Source organism: Mycothermus thermophilus (assembly GCF_041956435.1).
Source record: "Mycothermus thermophilus strain CBS 625.91 unplaced genomic scaffold VTJ04scaffold_1, whole genome shotgun sequence".
Classification (NCBI taxonomy): Eukaryota; Fungi; Ascomycota; class Sordariomycetes; order Sordariales; family Chaetomiaceae; genus Mycothermus; species Mycothermus thermophilus.
The window spans coordinates 1,204,544-1,216,066 of record NW_027191427.1 but is presented as its reverse complement, the minus strand read 5'-3'; the positions used below and the strand labels follow the sequence as shown (position 1 = coordinate 1,216,066).

The 11,523-nt window shown below is 57.1% G+C and overlaps 3 protein-coding genes across 3 annotated transcripts; 1 reads left to right on the top strand and 2 right to left on the bottom strand.

The window, feature by feature from the left end:
* Positions 1-237: 237 nt before the first annotated feature.
* Positions 238-1,596, bottom strand: VTJ04DRAFT_429 (uncharacterized protein; the record flags this gene model as incomplete). Its single annotated transcript, XM_069362283.1, has 1 exon — positions 238-1,596. The coding sequence occupies one exon, from the start codon at positions 1,594-1,596 to the stop codon at positions 238-240; it is 1,359 nt and encodes a 452-aa protein (XP_069223039.1).
* A 4,458-nt stretch (positions 1,597-6,054) lies between these two features.
* Positions 6,055-8,661, bottom strand: VTJ04DRAFT_428 (uncharacterized protein; the record flags this gene model as incomplete). Its single annotated transcript, XM_069362272.1, has 1 exon — positions 6,055-8,661. The coding sequence occupies one exon, from the start codon at positions 8,659-8,661 to the stop codon at positions 6,055-6,057; it is 2,607 nt and encodes an 868-aa protein (XP_069223038.1).
* A 780-nt stretch (positions 8,662-9,441) lies between these two features.
* On the top strand, positions 9,442-11,046 carry VTJ04DRAFT_427 (uncharacterized protein; the record flags this gene model as incomplete). Its single annotated transcript, XM_069362261.1, has 2 exons — positions 9,442-10,842; positions 10,927-11,046. 2 exons carry the CDS (start codon positions 9,442-9,444, stop codon positions 11,044-11,046), a joined length of 1,521 nt encoding a protein of 506 aa, XP_069223037.1.
* Positions 11,047-11,523: the final 477 nt, after the last annotated feature.

Genomic DNA, 11,523 nt, shown 5'->3' with positions numbered 1-11,523 from the left:
CTTTTTTCCCTTTTCTTTCCTTCTCCTTGAGAAGTAATACAATAAACAAGAAAAGGGAGATATCTATCCCAAATCCCAATCCTGTCCAAGAGCGCCATGTATCCGCTATGCAAGCAAAACAAGCCAAAAAGCCTCCCACCAAATTATCTCAGGCATCTAGATTGATGTGTAGATACCCCTATCCCATCTATCCCAATAATAGACAAGACAAAAAAACCTGCTCCAAGGTTTTTCTAATCAAGGCCGAATCACATCCGCCATCCACCCCAACTCACTCACCAGCTCGCCCAGCCCCGCATCCCCCGACACCCCCATATGCGTCGTCACAGCCTTCCCGTCGACGGTAGCAGCCGTCATGGGACGAATCTGCTGCTGGTGCTGGTGATGGGCCACCATCGTCACCTCAAAGTCTTCCTCCTCATCCTCATCATACTCCTCCTCGCTATCCGACAGGTCGTCAAACTCGGGCGGGAGCGAGCTATGCGTCGACTCGGCGCTGGGAGACCTGAGGAGCAGCTCGGAATCGTACACCTCCCCGGAACCGGCAGGCGCGATATCAAGCGACGGAATGCGCGGAGGCGGGCGGGTGGGCGGTGCCGGCACCGTCGTCGCCTTGTTCTGGTGCGCATGCGGCGGAGGAGGCGGGGACAGGCCCGTGGTGAAGAGCATGCTATCCGTCGACACGGCCGAGGTGGCAAAGTTGTCGTCGTCTTCGAGCTCTTCGGCGATGTCCTCTGGGATTTGGAGGGTTGGCGGTGGGACGACAACGACCTCGTCGGGCTGGGGGTGCAGGGGCGTGTCATCGAGGAGGAAGCGGCGCAGGGACTCCGGGGAGATGTCGCGCGAGCGGCTGCCCGTGGCGGACTCGGAGCGGAGGGAGCGGGTGTCCTGTTCGGCCTGCGAGGAGAAGGACATGGAGGTGGGAGGACGGTAGGTGGTGGTGGTTGGGGCAACGTCAACGTTGGTGGGTTGTTGTTGTGAGGATTGCATCTCCGCCAGGGAGGAGCTGCTCGACTTGCGGCTGAACAGACGGCGCGGGGAAAAGACCCAGCGGGAGCTCGGGGATGGGGAACGAGAGGGGCGCTTGAACGATGATTGCATGCGCTGCCGCTGCTGCTGCTGTGGCGGAGCAGTGCCGAGGCGGCGGATGGGCTCCGGAGGGGAGGGCGCCGGCCGCGGCGCGATGAACTTGCTGGCTGGGTCCATGGTGCGGAAGTCCTCGGAGCGCAGAGATGTCAGGGAAGCGCTTCGCCTCCGGAGGGACTTCTCGACTGGCACATAAAGGGTGTTGACAGGCTGCCCGGGAAGGTAGGGGCAGGTGGTAGTGGAAGGCTGGGTGGGATCATAAGTCTCAGAAGACCCGTCGACTTCGTACTGTTGCGATGACTCGGTCAGTGACTGTCTGACGAGAAGCGCGGAGTTTACCGGCGACTCGGACGGACGACGAGGGGTACGCACGTAATAGTAGTATGTGTTGCCCATCTTCAGGCCACCATTGCGCTTGGGGACGTTGCCGGCATCGTCCTCACGGGTAGCATCCTGGAAGGTGTAGCAACCGCGCCACTGGCCACGGTCCCGGCGAGTATCACGCTCCATTGGGTAGCACTTTGTGAAGTTATCCCAAGAACCGATGAGATGAACCGTCCTGACTGACGGATGTGTTTGTCTGTGGGTGGTGAGTCAGTATTTTGTTTTCATCGAGTCCGAGGAAATTCTAATAATGAGACATGGGCGCAGATGCATGTGCACAAACTCGAGACATACATGAATTAAAGAGAGTAGTAGTTCCTCGAAAACACAAAAGAGGACTCAAAACAGAGCGAGTGACCAAAAGCAAGACAGACAAGCGAGCGCAGGACCAGACTGAGCCGCAGAGGGAAATAGACAACGAGAGACGATTAAACGAATGTGTGTAGGCTCGATCCTTTTCAAAAAGAGAGCGACTCACAACATGAAAGTAAAGAGTGTCGTGTTGGGATCCATGCCCGAGGATGTGTGACGGCCTTGGTGGCAGCGTTGGGGACCACTCAAGATAACAGACACACAAGACGACGCAGAGGGTTTCGAGAATCTCTTATACAGGACCTGCCTGCTGAAGGTGGCAGGCGAGTTAGACGCGGGCGGCGGGTAACAAGACGGTAGCAACGGGAGCACCGTGTCTCTGATGAATGAAGGGTTGAGCGCCGGGACCAATGAGAAGAGGCCAAGGGAAGTGGGAAGCGCCGTGATGGATGCGCCGAACGGAGGTGGTTCGCCCGCGGCGTTGATATCGAGTGGACGGCGCTTAACGCACGCAAGCGACGGACAAGAGCGCAGACGGCCGAGGGTCCGTGTTTCGAGTTTGTCCCCTTGGACGACCCAATGGAGCAGGTCGTTGCGGCTTCGAGCGGGAGCCCCAACGCAAGAAATATAGTGAATGCGACTGTGCCGCAGATGGGTTCGGGAGTGGGAGCTTGAATGCGATCGGGTCGTACGGACTATTAGTATGAGAGTCAAGAGTAAGAAGGCGATGAGTGGTGCCTTTAATGCATCGATATATGGTGGCCGCGTCGTCTGTCAAAATGGCGAAGCAAGATGGTATTACGGAGTACGGATAACACAATGAAGACGACACCACGGACGGGACAACCTAGGACATATGTATGGATCTCAGCAAGCAGCGACGCCTCAGATTCTCGTGTGCGCAACAAATCATGGCCTGGCTCGCGGAGATGCGGGACTTCCCTCGTGGTGGCCCAGAAAGCCTATCCGGATGCAGATGCAGGCCGCTACACTAAGGTTGAGGCAAGCCCCCCTCAGACCGGGATTGTCGAACACAACGCGCAACACGGACCACCATGACAGATTCGGGGCGGCTGACAAGGAGGATCCTCTTCCAAAACAGCCCTGGCCCTGGCATGGCAGGACCAGCCTCAGCGGAAACGGGAGGGAGGGTTGCATTCGACCTGCGTCGAGTGTGCTTGCGTGCGTGCTGGCTGCATGCTTCAGGTGCAGCGACGTGCAGAGTGCGTCGGCTGGCGGCTCAATTGGCTTGACAGTAGCGAGAGAAGTTGACGATTATTCCCGGGAAATTTGAGTTTGTGAGGTTGGTTCAGACTGGGCTTCCTGAACTGAACTGAGGATTGAACCCAACACCAGAGTAGGCCGTGGACGGGAATAGGTATCCGGACCGTACAGTATCCCAGACCTGCCTTGAGAGTCTTCCAGGTTGTCCAGGATAAGGTGTCCAGGGAGCACCACACCGATCTCTTTCGGACTCTCCGGTTCTTTGGATCCTCACTTCTCCCTGTTGACTACGGGGAGTAGGTAAGTAATCGGCTGGGATTGTCTTCTTGCCATCGCCGACAGGTGCCACGATACCTGTGGGTAATGATGATGGGTGGCTGCAGCACCCGAAGCCAGCTCCGTCATTGCATTCATCTGCTTCCTCCATTTACGCACCTGCGTGGCTGGTTTCTGGTCCCAGGGCTGTCCTGGCAGGGCTGAAGGGCTCACCGATCTCACCGACTTTCACGTGTTGCCCGTCCAATCCGAGAATTTGTTGTCTTTGTCGCGGATTTGTCCGATGTCCAGGACAATTGGAATTGTGTTGCCCTGATCTCATCTCATCTCAAAGTTCGTGTCCCTGACGTGACGTGGACGGCCGTTTGGCCATACACTTGGGGGGTTCTCAGAGCCTGTTTCAAATTGAGAGTCTCCTTCAGATCAATGGAACTCTGGATCGATGCTTGAGCAGAAAGGGAGACGCTTGTCCCGGCCTGACATTGGCCGGCAGCGTCGCTTTCTGACCCACTCCCGCGTGTTCCTGAGACGGGATCCACTCCGCGGCCCGCAGTTCGCTCGCTTGCGTCTGGCATCTGGGACGTCTGATTGGTCAATGGCCTTCCCCCGCGTTAATGCCTTGTCGCTGAGATCGCGTCAATCAACGCTAAAAACGTTGTCTTTTTCACAAAGATAGCTGCTGAGGCCGTTTTTCCTTTGTGAGCGTGGCCGCCTTGGAGAGGCCGCCTCATCACCCAGATCCAGCCCGATCCAGCTCTCGCTCTGCCCAAAATCAAAGCCCAAAGCGGCCTAATCGGTGACCGAACCAAGTCGCCACAAGCCAGATCGGATCTCAACGCAAGGAACAGAGCGAGCTGTGGCTGGCTGGCTTGAGAAATGCTGGCGTCCCTCAACACCAATCAGCCACTTTTCTTGTCAATCAGGCTTGTGCAACCCCGGATGCGGCCCAGCAGGGTTTGATGACGGTCGCCTCAAATGCGGCCAGCGGCCATCACAATAATCATTAAGATGGAAGAGTCAATTGTTGGCGAGCCCGAATATAATCGGCTCGTCGGGCAGCAAATCCGTTTTACCCGTCAGCACCCAGACAGAGCTGAGAATGAGAGAAAGACGGGAAGGATTTGGCAGCACATGCATGGACGCTGACTGACTGCACCACCTCTCGTCCGTCCGTCCGTACCCGGCCAGCTGGGTTGTTCAGGTCAGGTACCGAAGAAGGCTGAATTCCACAGGCTTACAGTTCCCCATCGATCAGTCAGCCACCCGGAACATTATCATCTCAGTTCTATAATCCTCGTTCGCCTCTCCGAGTTCGTGATTGGAGACTGCGCGGCAGCAGATCATCTCCTGCGAGCCCTGATGAGCTGCAATGTTTTTCGAATGAACGGACGAACGAACCACGAACTCCCTCCCGTCGCCCGAGTCCTTGGTTAGAAGGGCTCACAAGGAAGGAGTAGTTAAATTTGTCAATGCTGATCCGATCCCATGCCGTCCCGTCGTGTGTTTGGTTGCCTGAGACTGAGACCTGGTGTTGTGTTGTTCCTCATCTTGTCCTGACGCACCCAGCTGAACGGATCGAGATTTGCAATTCTCGTGTTGATTTGGTCATTCATTTGAGAAAGCTGAAACCGCTTCATCTTACCTGTGTCGAGCCTCGAACCAGCAGCGGACAAGTAGTCGTAAACAAAACAAACTCGGATGTTCTACCGAACGAGTGAGGTGTCTGACACAACACTCAAACCTTCTAGCCCCTTTGCGGCTCGAGTCGCGAACACAACACTCTATCAATCCGAACACCACAAACAACTCCTCCACCGATCAGCCCACTCCTCCCTCAACTCCGGATTGTCGCAAGAAAACAAATCATGCTTCTCTCTGACCACCTACACTATACCTCACCGCTCACCTATGGAGCAGTATTATTGTATCAACTCGGTACGAGCCCGGGCCCAACCCAAGCATAAACCGCATCCCCTCCCCTTCTCGTCCTCCTCATACCCCTCAGCACCCCCTTCCGAAACAACAAACAAATCTCAAACACCAAACAACCATCACGGACATGCCCGAGCCGCCAGATCATCTGCGCAGTGGTTCGACTTTTCTAGAATACTCCGATCAATTCGGAATATGCCAGCCGCACTAAAACGGAGTAAGTACTCCGGGTATCGCTGGATTACTGGAATTACCGGAGTTCAGGTACTACTCGTATAGTAGTCGTAATTGTAAACTGCCGTAGGTACCTAATACCATCCAGCCTATATCCTCGCTGCTTCTATTCATCCAGGACATTTGTATGGGGGTAATTAGAGTTTCCATATCATGTTGTCATCACGGCACCACGTCACGCTCAACAACACTGGAACAACTGATGAGTCCCATGGTTCGAAAAGAACAAAGATACACGATGAGGTCATACATAGTACGGAGAGTCTAGGCTACCTCTCTGTTGCAGACCACTTCAGAATCACCACGCAGAAATCCTATCTCACACAATGCCTGTACCTCGGTGCCGCAGTCCCAATGTTGCTCCCGCCCCAAAGTCCCTGTACCATAGGATGATTGTGTAGGCACTGTGTTTCATGAGGACAAGCCTGGGTGAGCATCATCTATCGAGTGTATCGAGTGTGCGTTACGGCTCCTACGAGTTTGAGTTCCTATGTATGTACATTGAACCACCATATCCTCATCTACCACGTACTCAGTTTTACATCACCAAGCAACATTCATACCTACTCCATCCCTTCTCCAAACAACCTACCTTCCCCCCCTCACTCACCACCCCACCACCCCCTCCAACCCAGCCTCACTATTCGCCTTCAAAAACTTCTCCTCCAACCCTTCGCCCATCAGCCCATGCTTATACGCCAAATGCCAAAACCGATGCCTCCAATACCTCTTCCCCTGCGCCGCCATACCACCACCACCACCACCACCACCACCAGTTCCCCCGCCATCATCCACCCTCCCAATCTTCCTCGCCGCCTCCACCACCCTCTGCGCGCTGCGCAAATCCCCCATCGCGATCAGCGGCCTGAGCAGGTCGTACAGCGTCGAAAACGTCACCGTCGACCCCGCCGCCAACAAGACCCTGTCAAACACCTCAAGCGCGCGCGCCACCTCCCCCGCCTGCGCGTACCCGCTGACGACGCGTTCCCAAAACACGCGGTCGATGGCGCGGTTCTGATGCAGGCGACGGTTCTCGATCAGCGCGGCGACCGCCTCGCAGTCGGGTGGGTCGCGCGAAAAGTAGTGGTCGGCGAGCATGGTGTAGATGTGCGACGTGAGCTCCAGGCCGCGGTGCCAGATGTGCGCGAGGACGGCCTTCACGGGCTCCTCGGCCGCGTCCCCTTCGCGGAGGAGGAGGTGGATGATCTTGGCGTAGAGGAGCATGTTGACCTCGACGCCCGAGGCCTTCATGGTTTCGAGGACGCGCTCGACCAGCGAGACTTGTTGCGGCGGCGGGAGGTGGCCGATTTGGTACAGCACGCCCTCGAGCAGGACGGCCCAGGTGGCGCCGTCGGCTTGGATGTTAATGCTGCGCATGGCGGTCAGGACTTCGTCGATGCCGGCCATGTCGCCGGCGCGGACGAGCGGGCGGAGCAGCGTGTTGAAGGTGTACAGGTCCGGGTTGATGCCCTTGCGGGAGGCCCAGGTGAGCAGTTTGTTGATGTCGCTGCGGGGACGGTTCAGGCGGAGGAGGCCGGCGAGAGCGGCGTTGACGGGTTCGATGGTGGGCTGGACAGCAATGTTGGAGAACTGGGGGTCGGTTCGGTTCGCCCAGATGTTGGCCATCTCGTCAAGGGCGCGCAGGCCGCCGTCGGGATCGCCACAGGCGAAGAGACCGTGGATGCGAGCCGTCCAGATGGCCGTGTCGAGTTTGACCCCGGAGTGGACCAGCTTGTTCCAAACGGTGAGGAGACCCTGGAGGCTGCCGGCCTTGACGAAGCCTTGCAGCATGGAGCTCCACGTCTTGATGGTGGGCTTGATGCCGATGCGCTCCATGTTGTTCCAGACATCGATGGCCAGTTGAGGTTTCCGCAGCCCGGCGTATGCGTAGATGAAAAAGTCAAACAGTTCTTGGTGCTGCGCAAGCTCGGTGACCCGCTCAGCAGAAGGAGTCGCCTCCTCGCCCCAGAACTGCTTCCAAATTCTCGTAACAGCATTGAGGTTCTTGCTCGAGACGGCCTCGCTGAGCTGGCGATGTATTTTGGCCATGGTATCGCGGGACTTGTCGCCAAAGGCAGAGGTTGCGTCCAGAAAACTGGCGTCTTTGACCGGCTTACGAGGCCATAGGAACCGAGGCAAGTCGGGGTAGGCGTTGAGGACGGTCTCATAATCTTCTCGCCGCGGGGGACGTGTTTGGAAGATGAGTGTTCTCATCATGTCGAGGAAGGGCGCGGCATCTTCCTTGGTGGAACGGGGGCGGTTAAAGGGCTCCGTCAAGAGTTTGTATGTAGCAAAAGCGGCGAGGGAAGGCTTCAGCAACGACGGTACAAGATACTGCGGGAACATGGCTCCAAAGGCTTTCTGAAGCGTTGCGTTCTGGGACTTCTTTCCGTTTTGAGTGTCCTTTGCTGCTTGTTTTGGCGCCGGGCTCTCAGGAGTCTTGATTCTCTGGGCACAGAAAGCCCGCCAGGCTCCAAGCAGGTCGCGCAGAAGGACATCTCGGAGAGCCATGGCGGTCTCGAAGTGCCTAACGGACGAGTACGCCTCGGGAATGGTCTTCTGGCGGTAGACATGCTGGACCAGCTCGAGGATGAGTGCGGCCCAGGCAGACGGGCGGAGCACGTCCAACTCGATCATGATCTCGGTGATGCGGGCGACGCTAGGGAGCTCATTGGAGTCAAAGCTGCGGGGTTTTGCGAGGGCGATGGGTTCCAGAAGGACAGCGGCGATCTGATTCTTTATGATCTGAGGTACGGAGCCGCTGTCTTTGAGCTGGGGATAGACCGAGTTTTCAAAGTAGGCAAAGGCCTCGGCCAGAGTGGCGCCCTCCTTCTCCAGCATGGTTTGGATCTTGGCCACGTCCTTGACAAGCTCGAGTCCGGCGGTACCTCCGAGTGCAGCTGGTAGATTGGCCTGCCTCTCGACAATTGTTTGGAACATGGCGAGCGACGAGGCGCGGCGTGGGGGAAGGCCATCGGGGATCGGGCGCATGACCGGAATTGAGGATGGGGGTTCTGAGGCGTCGGCGTTCACCCACCCCTCATTCTGCAGGAGGGATTCATCTTGGGCGGTGGCAGCGGCGTTGTGCGGTCTGGGAGCACTGGCAGATGTCGCAATGCCGCGTCGAGCCCTGGTATGGGCGGCGACGAGGAGGCGAAACTGACATCGAAGACAGACCCCGCGCCCCGCGAGAGTCGGGTCCCGCATCATCATTTTGGGTCCAAAGGTTGGGAAGATTGGACAAAATTCGGCTAAGGAATGCTCATTGTCGGGGACGACATGTGATACATGCGATTGCGTCCACAGCCAACAAAAAAGGAGGTGATGGATGGGGGTGGATGTCTGGCGAAGGACCTGAAGGGGGTCTGGCTTCTTTTTCCTTGACGTTGAAAAAAAGTTGAAGCTGACAGGAACAATGCAGCCATCGGCCCGTCGATGCCAAGGCCGGCCCCACGTCCGGTCCGCGGGTGGAGAATCGGGCAGGAACACCAACACCAACCACTCAGAACCCCCCAGGACCCTCCATCTCGGATCCAAAACTTCGGACGACAACACCGGAAGAACCCCCGGGGCTATTGTTGACGCTCGGTCCACCTGAAACAATAGACAATAGGACCGGGTATTCGATACGCACCGACGCTCGCTTTGAATATAATTTTTTTTGGCTTGGATTCTTTTCGGCTTTCTACTTTTTGTTTCTTTTCCAACCTCCCTTCACTTTCTTCACTTTCCTTCCCTCACCCCATCTTCCATCTTCCCATTTCTGGTGCCGGATATGCAACTCTAGCTCCCCGGAGCCAATCCCAATTCCCATCTCGTGGGCTGCGAATTAATCTCCCGATTGTACCACATATACGAGCTTAATTGGTCACTTGAAGTGGCACGACGACCGACTTCTCCAGGGCCAGGAACCATCACAGTTCCCTCCTCAAGACCAGACATCCTCCAGCTCTTGTGTACTTCTCCCACTGACTCTCACCACCCGCTTTCACAATGACGAGCCTTATTCCCCGTCCAGCCTACACGGACGATGAGCTCCGGAAGCTCTATCCTGCCGGGCTTCGCCTTCACCAGGTCCACGTCTTCATGCGCCATGGCGAGCGGACTCCCGTGCGGCCCCGTTTCGAGAACGCCGGCCTCAAGGCCTGGTGGCCCTACTGTTCTGCCGCCCAGCACATGGCCGCCGCCATCCGTGGCCCATCTGCCCACCCTCCCAGCACCCCTATTGATATTCTCCATTGGAGGCGCCGTCTCGAAACCATCGGCCCCAACGACTCTCCCATAGTCGGTCAGGATCCGTCTGGTAAACGTGACGGCGTCTGTGACATGGGCAGCCTCACCGACCTAGGTCGCCGTACTACCTACCTGCTCGGCCAGCGTCTGCGCACACTCTATGTAGATCGCCTGGGCTTCCTCCCGGCAACCCTGACCCCCACCCTCGCTGACTCGGGCGCCTTCTACTTCCGCACTACCCCCGTCAAGCGCTCAATGGAGTCGCTCCACCAGACCATGGCTGCGCTTTATCCTCCCTCCGCTCGCCAGCCGGGTCCCGACGGCCGCTTCCCTGTGCCAACCATCATCAAGCGCACCCCCACCGACGAGACCCTGTATCCCAATGAGACCAACTGTCAGCGCCTTGCCAGCCTTATGCGGGCCTTCGGCAAACGCACCGCCGAGCGCTGGAACAATTCTCCAGAGATGGACCTCATCAACCGCCGCCTGGGCAAGTGGATGCCGGAGGGCCAGCGGATCGCCGTCGATTCAAGCCCGCGCTTGTCAGGTGTTATGGACACCATCAACAGCTCGCTTGCTCACGGCCCGGAGACGCGTCTGCCCGCCGAGTTCTATAATCCCGAGACCATGTCCGTCATTGACCGGATCGTCACCGAAGAGTGGTTCGCCGGGTTCAAGGAGTCGCAGGAGTACCGGATGCTGGGCATGGGCCCCATGATGGGGGACGTCGTCCAGCGCATGGTGGAGAGCGTCGAGAACACGGACAAGAGCGTCAGGTTCGCACTGAACGGGTGCCACGACACCACGCTCGCGGGCGCGCTGGCGAGCATGGGCGCGTTCGAGGCGGACAAGTGGCCCCCGTTTACGAGCCACCTCGCCATCGAGATGTTCCGGGAGACGGACGGGAAGGAGTCGGCGGCCGGGTCGAAGCAGCAACAGTCGTGGTGGTCGTCGCTTTCCGGGCTCGCCGCCGGGGCCAAGTCGTCCGCCACGACGAAAAACCCCATCGGGCGCAAGCCGCTGGCCCAGTTGACCGAGGACCAGAAGAAACGGCTCGACGGCTACTACGTCCGCATGCGCTACAACGACGAGGTGGTCACCGTCCCGGCCTGCAAGCAGCCGGGGAACAATTACAAGGGCGATGCGACTTTCTGCACTCTGGTAAGTTTTATAACTGTCTTGGGTTATCGGTTGGGAATGACGAGGATGAACGAGCACTGACCAACTTTCACTCTCTCTCATCAGGCCGCCTTCAAAGCCGTCGTCGACAAGTTCACGCCCACCAACTGGCAGGAGCAATGCAATGCCAACAACGACAAGCCGGGCCTGCCGGAGAACGGTCCTGAGTGGGCTGGACATTATTGACCGAACCACACCCAACCCGAGAGCGTGAGACCTTGTCGTGGAAGAAAGGATTCACAAGAGGGAAATCTGGAGAAGACGGAGAGAACATGTTTCGCATGTCGCCTGCGAGTATCGTTATTTGCATGGTGTTTGTTTGGTTTTCTTATTTTCTCGGTAATGGCATGGGAGGGGAGGAAAAGGGTAATAGCTAATGGTGATCAAGGGGAGGGATGAGGATGGAATGGTGATGATGGCGATGATGATGATGATAATGACAAAAAATGGAGAGAGGGACATCATGAGAAAAATGGAAGACGGTGATAAGGTCCTAATGAGATGGAAAGAAGAGCGGGGAAGGTTGTTAACGTGTACGACAGTTCTGTGTACCCGCCCTTTGGCTACACATTGTATGACATGACGACGAGGATAGCATTGGGCGTTGGGATGCATGAGTAAGCTTGAGACTCAGTCTCACAGCGGATAGCGGATAGGATTTTT